This window comes from Myotis daubentonii, chromosome 6 (assembly GCF_963259705.1).
Source record: "Myotis daubentonii chromosome 6, mMyoDau2.1, whole genome shotgun sequence".
Classification (NCBI taxonomy): Eukaryota; Metazoa; Chordata; class Mammalia; order Chiroptera; family Vespertilionidae; genus Myotis; species Myotis daubentonii.
In genome coordinates, this window is record NC_081845.1 from 94,217,100 (window position 1) to 94,233,048 (window position 15,949).

Consider the following 15,949-nt stretch of genomic DNA (forward strand, 5'->3'; position numbering starts at 1 on the left):
TGCTCTGTGCATCTCTGTCAGTACCTGTCACTGGCGCAATGACCGGGTGTATGTTTTTGTTGACTTAGTTTTGCTGAACTCCTGCCAGGTGCTGAGCTCTGTCCTGGGCACACTGTACATAGAACAAGTCAGATAAGGGGCCTTGCCCTGTGGACAAGGGCCTTGCCCTTTTGTTCTAGCCTACTCATCACTATATCCCTGGTACATGGTGTTATCTGGCTCATATTAGGCATTCAGTGTGCATTTGTTGAACAGATGAATAAATGAGTGAAGTAATCCGTGGCCTTGATTATCTGCTCTGTTTGGCCAGCTTTGCAGTGTGGGGAGAGCCTGGGAGGAGACGATATGCTCTTGTCAGTGACACATGAAACACTGGTGTGACTCCCACCAAAATGTGTCCTTTTGTTTTTCATTTCTGTTTTACAAAACTGCTCAGAAGAATCAGAATGAGACAGCAATATAAACAACATCAATGTTAATTTTTTTCCCACTTTTCAGGCTGGAGTAAAAGGGACATTGGGAAGATTAGTTGGAATTTTTGAGGTAAGTCTGTTAAAATCTTTGGTACATTTGGTATCGTATTAATAACCAAATATATCTTTGTCTTAGTCCATTCAAGATGCTGAACAAAATTATCATAAATTGAGTGGCTTATTAATAATAGAAAATGATTTTTCATAATTCTGGAGGCTGGAAGTGGAAAATCAAGGCACTAGCAGATTCAGTGTGTGGTTGAGCACCTGCTTCCTGCTTCATTGACGGCTGTTTCTGTCCTCATGTGGTGGAAAATGAAAGGTTGCTCTCTAGGTCTCTGTTATAAGGGCACTAATTCCATTCCTGAGGGTCAGCCTTAAAGGCCCCACCTCGAAACCGTCACATTGGGGAATGTGATTTCACCATATAAATTGAGGGGTGGGGGCATAAATATTCAGTCCATTGTAGTCTTTGTCTCCTCCAAAGAGCTAGAATATTATTTGTAAGTATTATTTATCCCCATCTCTATCTCTCTACCTTTCCTCCTAAGATGTGAGGGGGTAGATAAGTGTAGAGAAGACTGAGGGAAAATGGAAGATTAAGCAGCTATAGCAAAAGAGAGAGAAACAAGGAAATCTACTGGGGTAGAGATTTGGAGGAGGTGAAGGGAAGTGAGAAGTCAGGGAATAAAGAGGTTAGTAGGAAAAGAGACGATCTCTGGCTTGCCCTGATGAGGCCCTGCCCATCCACAGTCTCTTTTCTTTCTGGTGCCCAGCTACCTAAATTTACTTGGTGCCTTTTTCTTGAGAGGTCATGACTTCCTGTTCACAACATTTCCATGAAGTTGCACTTAAGGGAAGGGAAGGAAAACAGAGAATAAAGCCTTGGCTTTAGAAACCCAGCCAAGGAGCTGACCTTCAAATGCAAGTGGCCCCTTTCAAATAGGCCATCTGGCACTCGTTCATGTTTGACTGTAGGACAATGAAAAGTAAAAGGAATCCTGTGTCTAACCTCTCTGGACATAGTGTGAGAGTGCACTTCGCATAAGTCATCTCAACTCTGTAAGGAGTAACTCTTCCTCTGTCCTCCTCCCTTTGCCCTCAGAACCAGGAGAGGAAGCACAGAACGTATGTCTATGTGCTCATTGTCACGGAGGTGCTGGAAGACTGGGAGGACTCAGTTAACATTGGTAAGTCATCCCAGATGCCTCCAAAGAGCTCCCCACAGCTGCCCTTGCCGCAGCACAGAACCAGAAACAAGTGCCTGATAAGGAGAGAAATAATTGCCTGGCCGGCATGGCTGAGTGGTTGAGCATCAGTCTATGAACCAGGAGGTCATGGTTCGATTCCTGGTCAGGGCACATGCCTGGGTGGTGGGCTCGATCTCCTAGTGTGGGGCATGCAGGAGGCAGACGATCAATGATTTTCTCTCATCATTGATGTTTCTCTCTCTCCCTCTCCCTTCCTCTCTGAAATCAATTAAAAAATATATCCTATTATGTATCATCTTTAAATACACACACACACACACACACACACACACACACTAGTGGCCTGGTGCACAGATTTGTGCACATTGAAAGGAAATTAATTGGAAGAAATACTTTAATATCGCTATTCACCCTTTCTCTATAATAGAAGTGTCAGAGATGAAAGAAAATTAGTAAAATGTATATGAAAATAATATATAAATTGATTAATAAATAATAACATAATATAACAACAAAGACATGATATAAAAACATTGATAAAAACAATGACTGATAAATTTATTAAACTTATTCTAATATCTCCCTGTATACCACATTAAGAGTAAAAACACTTTCAGAGTGCTTGACTAATTTCCCATGATAAAGTATTTGCAACTTTAACATTAACAGCACACACTCTTCAAACTCGAGAGAAAACAACATGTAACTGACCATGTCTGAAAACGGGTTCAGGTAGGAATATTCCTACTCTGTCTAGAGTTTGTCCTTGTGATTTATTAATAGTCATTTGCAAATGCTGGCATCACGGAAACTGTCTTCTAATTAATTTAAATGGGAGGCCAGTGTCAGACGGGGATCGACAATGACAGATCGAAACACACATGTGTAATTGGCGCCAGCAAAAGCCTTATATGCATCATGCATGCATAAGTCAATGTTTATTTTTAAATTGCCAGTGTGTGCTCATATGTACTGGCCAGTCGGACGGACGGACGGTGGTCACTTGGCCATATATATGTCCCAGTGCACAGATTCATGCATATCAAATTGAAATTAATTAGAAGAAATATTTTAATATCACTATTACGCCCTTTCTCGATAATAGAAGTGTCAACCAAATTCATGATCGACAATGACAGATCGAAACAGATGCATGCGATTGGCGCCAGCAAGAGCTTTATATGTATCACACATGCATGAGTCAACTTGGCCTTTTATAGATATAGAATAAACTTGCTTAATTAGACCTGCTTTCTGATTTAGCTAAACTTTTTCCAGCCCAGTGAAGCATCCCAACTTCTCTTTCAGGTAATTGTCAGCAACACAGCAGTAAATATCAACACGAAGCAGATTATTATTGTAGATCATGCAGGGAGAACAAAGGGTAAAATATTTAACTATAGTAGTGTTTGAGTATATTCTACACAGTGAGAAAACTTGAAGACATTTTCAAGGTCCACCATTTCTTTTTTCAGTCGGGTCAAGTTTTTAAGCTTTCCAAATCTGTTTTCTGGCTAATGAAAAGAAAATAAGATTCCACCAAGTCTCCTATCTACCTACTCTAGGACTTCTGTGAGGATCAAATGAGATGAGGCATGGGAAAATGCTTCACAAACATTTGGTTAAACTGTACAATGTTTGCACCTGCCTATAAAGCAAATCGAGTTCCTGGGCTGAGGAAACTCCAAAGAGGCTAGTCACTAGGGAGAGGAAGTCGGGCATTGCTATGTGATGTCATTACCCAGCGCCCACAGTCACCGTTTCTGGGCTGGGCTGGGCTGCATTTTGCACGCTGGGGTCTTGGCAGTGTTGGCTGCGATTTGGTGGGGTGTCGCTCTGAAGTGGTGGCGGGGCCTGTGTCCCATTTGGGGGAAGCTGAGTGTTGGTTTGTCGGTGCCAGGTCCATGGTGCCGTTTATTTTTAAATGGCCAGTACGCATCATGGCAGCCCCTGCATTGAGCATCTGCCCCCTGGTAGTCAGTGGGCGTCATAGCTACCAGGTCGGACAGACAGACACTTAGCCTTAGATAAATAGATAGATAGATAGATAGATAGATAGATAGATAGATAGATAGATAGATGATAGATAGATAGATAGATAATGTCCCATGTCCCGCGTGGTTCAGGGTTTGGGCTCTGGAGAAGGGGCCGCACGCAAATGACAGAGACAAGACAAGACAAGAAATAATAATTTGGAAATTGGGGGGCCAGGCGTGAGCCCATCCCAAGAGGAAGGACTCCACTTGTGCTCAGGCCTTGCCATCCTTTTATTCACTTTGGGATCCACCCATAGCCCTTAGGCAGGCAATTTCCAGTAACAGACAGACTATCTTATCAGTAAGGATTTACATGACTATCTGGGGGGGGGGGGGGGAGTTGCTCCAGCTACCATTGTCTTGACTAAACAGTGGGTGCATAGCTCTGACCTTTGCCAGGGTTCAAGGGTCACCAGCCTTCCAGGTTCCTTATCCACACCTCTCTGCTAGTGAAGACAGTGGGCGGCTTCCCACAATAGATAGATTGACTGACTTCAGAGAGGAATGGAGAGGGAGAGAAAGATAGAAACATCAGTAATGAGAGAGAATCATTGATTGGCTGCCTCCTGCACCTGCTGGGGATCAAGCCTGGCAGCCCAGGTATTTGCCCTGACTGGGAATCGAACCATAACCTCCTGGTTCATAGGTCGACACTCAACCACTGAGCCATGCCAGCTGGGCAATAGGAGGGCATATTTAATAAAACAAGCATGTCTATTTTTGAACTTGTGAAAGCACAGTAAAACCTCAATATAACAGACTAATTGGGGCGAAGTGGTGTCTGTTATATAATAAAGTAGATGTTCCAAAGGCATATGTTAAAAAATTGGCAAATAAGTTAACCTGTTTTTACTTATATACTAGTAAACACATTGGTGTAATTAAAATTAAGTATGTATGAAAAGTTTAATTTCACAGAAAAGTTTTCTATGTGTATTACAGTAATTTTACATTTATACTGAATAGGCCCAGTAAATGTGTCCATTCACCAGTCACCTTGAGTAAACAAATTCACATGGCTGGGGCATGGCTTAGTGCAAGTCAAACATCAGGCAGCAGGGCTTGAAACTGTTGCAAAACCCTGGAAGGTGTGTCTCAGCGATTAGAGCATCATCCTGTGTTCCAAAGGGTCTCAGGTTTGATTCCTGGACAAGAACAGGTACCTGGGTTGCAGACTCAATCCCAAGTCCCAGTCTGGGTTCTTATAGGAAGCAGCCAATTGATGAATTTCTTTCACCTTGATGTTTTTCTCTCTCCCCCTCTCTCCCCGCCTCACTTTCCCCTCTCTACCTCCCCCTCTCCCACTTTCCCCCCCTCCCTCCCTCCCACTCTCTCTAAAAATCAATGGGAAAAATATCCTCGGGCCCTGGCTGGTGGTTCAGTGGTTAGAGCATCGACCTGTGCACCAAAGGGTCTAGGGTTTGACACCCGGTCAAGGGCATGTGCCTCAGTTGCAGGTTTCCCAGCTCTGGTCAGGCTGCATGCAAGAGGCAGCCAATCAGTGTATCCCTCTCATGTCGATGTTTCTTTCTCTTTCCCCCTCCTCCCTTCCTTCCATCTCTCTCTCTAGAAATAAATGGGAAAAATATCTTCAGGTGAGGATAAAAGAAATCCTCAGGTGAGGATTAACAACAACAAAAAACTGCTACATAAAAAAAAAAAAAAAACTGCTACAGAAAGTCACACCACACAACAGAACCAGTTACCTCGAGAGGCAGTATGATCAGATCAGTATGATCATCTGCTAATCATTCACCAAACACTGTTTATCAGCAGTGACTCTTGGATGTAATATGTAGTTGGCTATAGTTGTAGGTATGTAATATTTATGTTGGCAAAATTACTTCAGTGTTTTTTTTCTACATATGGCCTATTCGCTAAAATTTGTTAAAAATAATACGAAAAATAATCTGTCAATTTAATTATAAGCAAATCTTAGTTAAAAGTATTTTTAAATTAACAGGGTGTTAATTTTCACATATGACATACAGACCAGAAATTCTGTCCATTAAATCCGAAGTCTGTTAAATCAAATTCCGCAAAATCGAGCGTTTGCTGTATTTTGAAATGTATAAAAGGAAGCTGAAGTTGGGTACACATGGTCAGCAAATAGAAACATGGCCCATAAAAATAGGAAATGTTTTTAAAACTAAATTGGATTCTCCTCCACAATGCCAGGCCCACTGCTGGCCACAGAACCCCCAGGGTAGAGCAGGACCTTGTGCTACTTACTCTGGTTGTCAGAGAAAACTGTTGGCCTGGTGGTGTGAGTTCCTCTCTGGAGCCATTTAGTAGATGAGAGCAGTGGAAGTAGTTTCCAATTATATCTATTCTAGAGGCCCCATGTATGAAATTCTGCAAGAGTAGGCCTTCCTTCCCCAGCTGCCAGCACCAGATTCCCTCTGGCACCTGGGACCCAGGCTTTCCTCGCAGCTCCGGATCAGACGTATGTTCTAATTAGCATATTACACTTTTATTATTATAGAAGCATATTATGCTTTTATTAGATTACCCTTCAGTCACCTGGCTTTCTCCTAAAGAGCTGTTTGCTTTGATCTCTGAGATCACTATTGTGTTTATGTCTTTGAACTAAAAACTTAGGTGATTTATTGGTTGGTTCATGGTTTAATCTTTTCCCTCTGAACACATGTATATTCTAGAAAAATGATATTGATTTAATTTCTGTTTTAAGTTGGCAAACAGACAAAACACTTGCCGATACCTCTCCCTTTATTGTTAGTGTGTGCTTTGCTACCAGGCCCCTCACACTGCTACTGTGGGCATGTCATAGCCCTTTAGCTTTCCATGGCTTTGTGTCTGGTAAGGGTGCGATATGCTTAAGTAAAGGAATTCAGTGGGGAGTAATTGAAAATAGACTCCTGGACAGCTGAGGTTGGGGGCTGAGGGAGGTAGAGGTAGTGTGGCGTGGTCCTGTCCGCAGAGCCCTCTGTCTGGCAGGAGTCACACTGTGATAGGAATTTTTAAGGTACCACTGCACTATTAATACCCAAAAAGCCTTTCACCTGTGCTCCCACTCCTGAGAATTGACCCTGATGAAGTCATCTACCTGTGGTCGGCAAACTGCGGCTTGCAAGCCACATGCGGCTCTTTGGCCCCTTGAGTGTGGCTCTTCCACAAAATACCACGTGCGGGCGCGCACGTACAGTGCGATTGAAACTTCGTGGCTCATGCGCAGAAGTCGGTTTTCGGCCTGGGCGAGTCTATTTTGAAGAAGTAATGTTGATATTTGGCTCTGCTGATTAATGAGTTTGCCGACCACTGATATAAACTATGCTGAATAAGCCCAGCCCGTATGGCTCAGTGGTTGAGCATCACCCTATGAACCAGGAGGTCAGGGTTCAATTCTTGGTCAGGGCATATGCCCAGGTTTCGGGCTTGATCCCCAGTGTGGAGCATGCAGGAGGCAGCTGGTCAGTGATTCTCTCTCATCATTGATGTTTCTCTCTCTCTACCCCTCCCCCTTCCTCTCTGAAATAAAAAAAAAATATTTTTTTAATAAAATAAAATATGGGGAATACGGTTATGAGCCTTCATTTTTTAAAAAATCTTTATTGTTGAGAGTATTACAGATGTCACCTTTTTTTCCTCCCATTGGCACCCTCCACCTGGTCCCTACCCTACCCCAGGCCTTCACCACCCTATTATCTGTGTCCATAGGTAATATAATCCTATCTAATAAAAGAGAAAAATGGTAATTGGCGTACCACGATACCCTTTTCATTGGCTAATCAGGGCTATATGCAAATTAACTGCCAACTAAGATTGGCAGTTAACTGCCAACTAAGATTGGCAGTTAACTGCCAACAAGATGGCGGTTAATTTGCATATGTAGGCACAATGCAGGGAGGCGAAAGGGAAAGCAGGAAGAAGCCCCCTGCCACTGACAGTGATCGGAAACCTACGGGGGAGCTAAGAGCTGGGGGGCAGGGCAAAGGCGGCCCTGGGGCCGCCTTTGCCCTGCCCCCCAGCCATGATCGGAGAATCAGGCGCCTTTGCCGCCCTGGCCAGTGATAGCAGGAAGTAGGGGTGGAGCCAGCGATGGGAGCTGGGCACGGTTGAAGCTGGCAGTCCCGGGAGCTAGGGGTCCCTTGCCTGGGCCTAAAGCGGAGCCCACGATCGCGGGGCCGCTGCAGCTGCGGGTCCCCGCTGCCCGAGCCGGACGCCTCAGCCAGAGGCGTTAGGCCTGGGCAGGGGCGGAGCCTGCAACCGCGGGGAGCTGGGGGCCCCCTGACCAGGCCTGACACCTCTGCCAGAGGCCTCAGGCCTGGTCAAGGGGCCGATCCGGTGATTGGTGATCGGAGGGTGATGAGGGTCAACTCCTCTGGCCGAGGCATCAGGCCTGGGCGGGGGGCTGAGCCGGGGATTGGGGGGATATGATGGTCCCCTTGCCCAGGCCTGAAGCCTGGGTCAGAGGCGTCAGGCTTGGGCGGGGGGTGGTGCAAGCGATCAGAGGGAGATGGGGGTCCCCTGCCCAGGCATGATTCCTGGGCCAGAGGCCTCAGGCCTGGGCGGGGGCCAGAGCCAGTGATCGGGGGGAGATGGGGGTCCCCTGTCCAAGCCTGACACCTCTGGCGGAGGCGTCAGGCCTGGGCAAGGGGCTGATCAGGCGATCGGAGGGTGATGGGGGTCTACGCCTCTGGCCGAGGCATCAGGCCTGGGCTGGGGGCAGAACCAGTGATGGGGGGAAATGAGGGTCCCCTGCGATTGGAGGGTGATGGGGGTCAACGCCTGAGGGCTCCCAGTATGTGAGAGGGGACAGGCTGGGCTGAGGGACACTCCCCCCCCCCCACACACACACACCCAGTGCACGAATTTCGTGCACCGGGCCCCTAGTCCTATCTAATAAAAGAGAAACATGGTAATTGGCGTACGACCGTTACCCTTCCCATTGGCTCATCAGTGAGATATGCAAATTAACTGTCAACCAAGATGGCAGCCAGCAGCCAGGCAGCTTGAAACTAACATGAAGCTTACTTCCTTCAGTGATGGAGGACTCCAATGTTCCCCGCCTGCCACTGCAGGCCTCTGAGCTGGCAGTTTGAAACATAGTTACAAAAATAGAAGCTAAACAAAACCCCAGAAACCAGCTTTCAGCTAGCCGGGATCTCAGACCTGGAGTTGATCCAGAGTTTTGATTGTAGAACCTAAACAAACCAGATACCTGCTTTCAGGAGCGGAGGCCTAAGAGCTGGAGCCTCAGAGCTAAAGCTGGCTCAGAATAAAAAAAAAAAGAAAAGAAAAAAAGGAGCAGTTGGGAGCTTCAGTCCCAGCCTGAAAACAGCCCTCAGCCCCTCACCCAGACTGGCCAGGCACCCCAGTGGGGACCCCCACCCTGAAGGGTGTGTGACCAGCTGCAAACAGCCATCATCCCCTCATCCAGGCTGGCCAGGCACCCCAGTGGGGACCCCCACCCTGATCCGGGACACCCTTCAGGGCAAACCAGCCAGCTCCCACCCATGCACCAGGCCTCTATTCTATATAGTAAAAGGGTAATATGCCTCCCAGCACCGGGATCAGCGGAGCCGCGAGGTCTCCCGGCACCGGGATCAGCATGACGGGGCAGCAGCCAAACCCCCTGATCGCCCTGCGGCTCTGTGTGTGACAGGGGGCAGGGCCACAACCTCCCTATCGCCCCTGCTCTGTTCCTGACAGGGGAAGGCGCCCCAACCCCCTGATCGGCCCTGCTCTGTGCCTGATAGGGGTGAGCTCCCCAACCTCCTGATCGCCCTGCGGCTCTGTGTGTGACAGGGTGCGGTGCCCCAACCCCCCCCACCCCACGGGCCCTGCTCTGTGTGTGACGGGGTAGAGCCATAACCTCCCCATCGGCCCTGTGCTGAGTGTGAGAGTGGCGGCGCCCCAACCCCCCCGACCCCACGGGCCCTGCTCTGTGTGTGATGGGGTAGAGCCATAACCTCCCCATCGGCCCTGCCCTGAGTGTGACAGTGGCGGTGCCCTGACCCCCTGATCGGCGCTGCTCTGTGGGTGATAGAGGGCGGCGCCCCAACCCCCTGATGGGCCCTGCTCTGTGCGTGACAGGGGGTGGCGCCGCAACCTCCCCATCGACCCTGCCTTGAGTGTGACGGGGCGGTGCCCCAACCCCCCAATCGGCCCTACCCTGAGCGTGACTGAGGGTGGCATCGCAACCTCCCAATCCACCCTGCTCTGTGCATGACAGGGGGCGGTGCCCCAACTCCCCAATTGGCCCTGCTCTGAGCCCAACCAGGGGCTGCACCTAGGGATTGGGCCTGCCCTCTGCCACCCGGGAGCAGGCCTAAGCCAACAGGTGGTTATCTCCCGAGGGGTCCCAGACTTCGAGAGGGCACAGGCCGGGCTGAGGGACCATCCCCTCCCCCCTGAGTGCACAAATTTTTGTGCACGGGGCCTCTAGTTATGCTATAAGATCTTTGGTTAGCCTGGCCAGCGTGGCTCAGTGGTTAAGTGTCAACCTATGAACCCGAGGTCACAGTTCGATTCCATCAGGGCACATGCCTGGGTTACAGGCTCGATCCCCAGTAGGGGGTGTACAGGAGGCAGCCGATCGGTGATTCTCTCTCATCATTGGTTTCTATCTGTCTCTCCCTCTTCCTTCCTCTCTGATATATATAAAGATCTTTTGGTTAATCTCTTCCCACACACCCCCTCACCCCTTCCCTCTGAGATTCATCAGTTGTTCCATGTTTCCATGCCTCTGATTCTATTTTATTCATCAGTTTATTTTGTTCATTACATTTCTTATTCATTTGATTTTTATATTGAATTGTTGATATACTAGTATATATATTTATTGCCATTTTATTGTTTATTTTTTAATCTTTCTCTTCCTCCTCCTCCTCCCTTCTTCCTCTTTCTTTATTTTCTTCCCTCCTCCTCCTCCTTATTCTTCGTCTTCTTCTTCTTCTTTGAAACTCTTATCTGATTTTCAATTCTAAATGATAGCTTTTTCCGGGTAGAGTAATCTTGGATGTAGGTCCTTGCTGTTTATTCATCACTTTGACTATTTCTTGCCACTCCCTTCTGGCCTGCAAAGTTTCTGTTGAGAAATCAGCTGACAATTATATGGGCACTCCCTTGTAGGTAACTAACTGCTTTTCTCTTGCTGCTTTTAAGATTCTCTCTTTGTCTTACACCCTTGGCTTATTAATTATGATGTGTCTTGGTATGGGCCTCTTTGGGTTCCTCTTTTTTTCACCAGGTAGGGGAAGCTTTCTGTCATTATTTCTTCAAATAGGTTTTTAATATCTTGGTCTCACCCCCATAATTCGAATGTTGGTACTCTTGAAGTTGTCCCAGAGGCTCCTTACACTATCTTCTTATTTTTGGATTCTTTTTTCTTTTTGCTCTTCTGATTGGGTGTTTTTTGCTTCCTCATATTCCAAATCATTGATTTGATTTTTGGAATCCTCTACTCTACTGTTGTATCCCTGTAAATTCTTCATTATTTCAGTTAGTGTATGCTTATTTTCTGAATGGTCCTTTTTCATGCCTTTGGCATTCTCACTAAGATCCTTGAAAGTCTCACTAAGTCCCTTGACACTCTCATTAATTCCTTTACAGCTCTCATTAAGATCCTTGAGTAATCTTATAAGTATTATTTTGAACTCTGTATCCAGTAGTTTGCTTGCTTCCATTTCTTTCATTTGTAATATATTTATTTGTCTCCACATTTTGGCTGCTTCCCTGTGTTTGTTCCTATGTATTAAGTAGAGCTATTAAGTCTCCTGGAATTGGTAGAGTGCCTTGTGTATTAGGTGTCCTGTAGGGCCCCGTGGCTCATTCTCCCCAGTCACCTGAGCTGGGCACTCTATGTGGGCCCCTGTGTGGGCTGTGTGCACAGTCTTGTTGTAGTTGAACCTTGATTACTGTTGGCTTCACTGGGAGGAATTTACCTCCAAGCCACTTAGCTGTGAGGACCAGCAGTGTCTACAATGGAAGAGCTGCTGTGCAGGAGACACCCCTATGGAGCAGGACTTGCTTCAGTGGGTTTTTGTGCTCACTGAGTCTGCCCTTCAGTGTGTCACTTGTGGATGTTTAGAGTTGTAATCTGGTATGGTCTGAAGTTGTTCACCGAGTGCACTGGCTTTGGGGCCTCCCAGGAGGTGCAAAGTCAGCCACTGCCTGGAGCCACCTGGCAAGAGCTACAGAGAGCTCTGCAGATAGCTGCTACTTGTTTTGGGCTAGGAAGTGCCAGGTGAGGCCCAGCTATGAAGCAAGGCAGGCTAGTGCTAGTGCTGGGTCTCAGGCCTTTTATTGATAGTTTTGACACCAGCTGCTGCTTGTTTGAGAGATTTTAGCAAAGTCTGAAGCCTGAGCCAGGACAGGTCATTCATATGGTAAAGCAGCTGCATACAGTTTGGGTGGGGCTGCAAATTGGATGGGGCGGGGTCTCAGGAATTCACCAGGGCTGAGTGAATAGTGTGGGCCAAGCTGATGGAAACTCAGATATGGCTGCCAGTCAGCTTTGCTGCAGGGGAGGTCCCAGCATAGGAACAATGACCCCTGCGAGTACCCCTATCTGGGAGAAAGTCACCCCCAAGTTCCTGCCCTGGTGCCAGATAGTCCAGTTCCTCTCCATATGTCCCTGGATTCCCCAAAAGCAGCCGCCCGGCACTGGAGCTCAGAGGAAGTGGGATGGTGTACTAGTAAGTTTGTGCAAGGGCCCTTTAAGGGGAACACCTGGGACTCCAGCAGTTTGCATGTCACTCAGCCACAATCCCCGCTGGTTTTTACAGTCCAAAGTTACGGGGACTTCTCTTCCAAGCTCTGGAACCCTGGCCTAGTGTTCTGGTGTGGGGCTGGGACCCCTTGCTTCTCACGGGAGGCCTTGAAGATATCCCTTCAGATTAATAAAATGCCACACATGGGTACTGGACCAGCCCGTTTTGTGCCTCCGCCCCTCCTACCAGTCTCGATGTGCTTTCTTCCTTTTATTTTTTAAAATATATTTTTATTGATTTCAGAGAGGAAGGAAGAGGAAGAGAAATAGAAACATTAATGATGAGAGAGAATCATTGATCGGCTGCCTCCTGCACACCCTCTACTGGAGATCAAGCCCTCAACCCAGGCATGTGCCCTTGACTGGAATTGAACCTGGGACTCTTCAGTCCACAGGCTGATGCTCTATTCACTGAGCCAAACCAACTAGGGCATGTGCTTTCTTTACTTTCTCTAGTTGTCGGACTTCCATTCAGCCATATTTCAGGTGGTTCTGAATGATGGTTGTTCTGTATTTCAGTTGTAATTTTTATGTGGTGTGGGAGGTGGCGAGTACAGGCATTTACCTGTGCCACTATCTTGGTTCCTAACCCAAGATCTTATATCTATGAGCCTTTCTTCAGATGAGCCTTTTTAGATGAAAAATTGGGTCTTAACTGTACAACTCAGTGAATGAGAAGTGATTTAAGGTACATTCATCTGAAGGAATGTTAAACACATACTTACAAGAGCTATTATCATGGGAAAGTGCTTACAAAATAGTGTTGGTGAATGAAAAAAGCAGGGTATAGAATTATATATACACTAGTTAGAGCTACATTGAAATACTAATTTGAAATGAAAACAAAAATGAGATACTGGTTTTCACCAAAGGAATTGGCAGTGACCAACAAAAGGAAGAAACAGTGCTGGCTAGGGTATGTGAGACCAGCGCACCACCGACAGCGGGGTTGGGGGCTGGGGTAGCCATCTTGGTAAACATTTTGGCACTATGTATCATGAGCCCTTTAGAGTGACATGTTTTATTCTCATAATCTCAGTTTTAAGGATCTTTCCCTGAGAAGTTAAAAAGAGAAAAACAGAGATAAAGATTTTTTCTAATTATAGTGTTATTTATAATTAAAATTACAGTATATTGATGTTCAGTGATAAGAAAATGGTTATAATGGACTGCCATTAAATGTGTTTGTTTGTTTGTTTGTTTGTTTATTTATTGGTGTTAATCCTCAGCTGAGGATATTTTTTCCATTGATTTTTATTTTTAAAAAATACATATTTTATTCATTTTTTACAGAGAGGGAAGGGATAGGGATAGACAGTTAGAAACATCGATGAGAGAGATACATTGATCAGCTGCCTCCTGCACACTCCCTACCGGGGTTGTGCCTGCAACCAAGGTACATGCCCTTGACTGGAATCAAACCCGGGACCCTTCAGTCCGCAGGCCGATGCTCTGTCCACTAAGCCAACCCGGTCAGGGCTTTCCATTGATGCCGGGAGCCGGTCCATCCTTGCTGTTTCAAGGGACCTGGCATATATGGCATACTGTTCTTAATATGTTTGCTCACCTTCTTGGCACTATGTGTTTTAACCAAGGTCACCTCTCTGAGAAAGGTTGTTTCCCCAGGTAGGGATTTTCCCCTGAAGTTAGGGAGGGAATAAAACCCCTTAACTAAGTGCCAGGCAGGTAATTAATCACTTTAACTACAAACAATCATGTTTAAGCTACATAATCTTTACTCCCTGGAATGGAGATAAGAAACGCCCTAACCTTTGGAATAGAGATTGATAGGATTGAATCAACTGGTATAAATACAGATGTAACAAGACAACAGGACACAGGAACCTAGACACAGAACCTAGACACAGAACCTACACAGAACCTAGAGACAGAAGAACTTCGCTGAAGAGAACATGGCAAAAGATCCTGGACAGAAACTGGAGATAGAACCTAGACACAGAACCTAGACAGAACCTAGAGACAGAAGAACTTTGCTGGAGAGAACATGGCAAAAGATCCTGGACAGAAACTGGCCACAGAACCTAGAGACAGAACCTAGCAAGAGAACATGGACACGGAACCTGGCTGGAGATCCTAACCAGAACTTTGCCGGAGATCCTGACCAGAACTTGGCTAGAGATCCTGGCTAGGCTGCTGATCAACTGAACTGCCATTAAATGTGTTGCCTCTGTGTCGTTCCTTCTTCGCCGACTCCGTCCACACCTTTGGGGACCCCTGGACCTGCTGGGGTTGGACCCCAGCACATTGATTTTTAGAGAGAATGGAAAGGAAGGAGGGAAGGAGAGAGAGAGAAATCGATGTGAGAGAGACATATTGATAGATTGCCTCCGGCATGCACACAACCTAGGGCCAGGGATTGAACCTGCAACCCAGACAGGTGTTCTTGACCTGAAATCGACCCCGTGACACTCTAGTGTTTGGTTCAGTGCTCTAACCAGTGAACACACCAGCCAGGGCAAATGTCTTTTTTTTTTGTATAATGTGGAAAAATGCTTAAGAGGCAGTATAAAGTAAAAAACAAAAACTATAACAGTGATAGTAATAATAAAAAGGAACTCTTAATAGCTTGTATTATGTGCCAGGTATTATTCAAATACTTTACATATTAATCCTCACAACAGACTTGTGAGATAGGAACTATTTATTATCTCTATGTTGCAGATGAGGAGAGTGGGGCATAGAGAGGTTCAGTAACTTGCCCAAAGCCTCACAGCTCATTAGAGGGCAGTGATGTGATTGAAGTCCAGCCATATTAGTGGCAGCATCCATGTTCCCAACGCCAACATTGATTCTATCAGTGCCTTTCAAGATTTGGAGCACCTTAACACATGATCCAGTTACAGTTGTTCGTATACAGTATCTTTTTTATTTTTATTTATTTTTAATATATATTTTATTGATTTTTGACAGAGAGGAAGGGAGAGGGACAGAGAGTTAGAAACATCAATCAGCTGCCTCCTGCACACCCCCCACCGGGGATGCGCCCGCAACCAAGGCACATGCCCTTGACCAGAACCAAACCCGGGACCCTTCAGTCCGCAGGCCGACGCTCTATCCACTGAGCCAAACCAGTCAGGGCTACAGTACCTTTTTTAAATAGGAGGAAAGGAAGAACAAATACATTAAGGTATTGAGAAGGGTCATTTCTGGTTTAGAAGATTATGGGAAATTATATTTTTATCCATTTTCCCGATGTTAAGCAATGATCTTTTAATAGAGAAAAAAATTATAATAAAGGATTTTAAAACGTGTTAAGAGGAAGAACAAATAGGAGATCAATTGACTCCATGAAAGAAGCCATAGGCCTGAGTGTGCCTGGACAGGACAGTATGGATGGACAGAGCCAAGTCAATGGCATGTAACACATATTTTAAAAAAGAAAATAGCCCTGGCCAGTGTTTTCAGTGGTTAAAGCATCAGTACAACCAGTCAATGTTTCTCACATTGATGTCTCTCTCTCTCCCTTCCCACTCC

The 15,949-nt window shown here is 46.2% G+C and overlaps 2 protein-coding genes across 2 annotated transcripts in view; both read left to right on the forward strand.

Moving 5' to 3' along the window:
- The window catches only part of NUDT3 (nudix hydrolase 3), a 109,343-nt gene that overhangs the window by 84,407 nt on the left and 8,987 nt on the right, over positions 1 to 15,949 (forward strand). The window contains exons 3-4 of the mRNA XM_059701943.1: positions 499 to 543; positions 1,579 to 1,663. Coding sequence (XP_059557926.1) covers positions 499 to 543; positions 1,579 to 1,663 — 130 coding nt within the window. The remainder of the gene's footprint in view (positions 1 to 498; positions 544 to 1,578; positions 1,664 to 15,949) is intronic.
- The window catches only part of SMIM29 (small integral membrane protein 29), a 56,080-nt gene continuing 41,730 nt past the window's right edge, over positions 1,600 to 15,949 (forward strand). The window contains exon 1 of the mRNA XM_059701947.1: positions 1,600 to 1,663. The gene's annotated coding sequence lies outside the window, so the exon portion shown is untranslated. The remainder of the gene's footprint in view (positions 1,664 to 15,949) is intronic.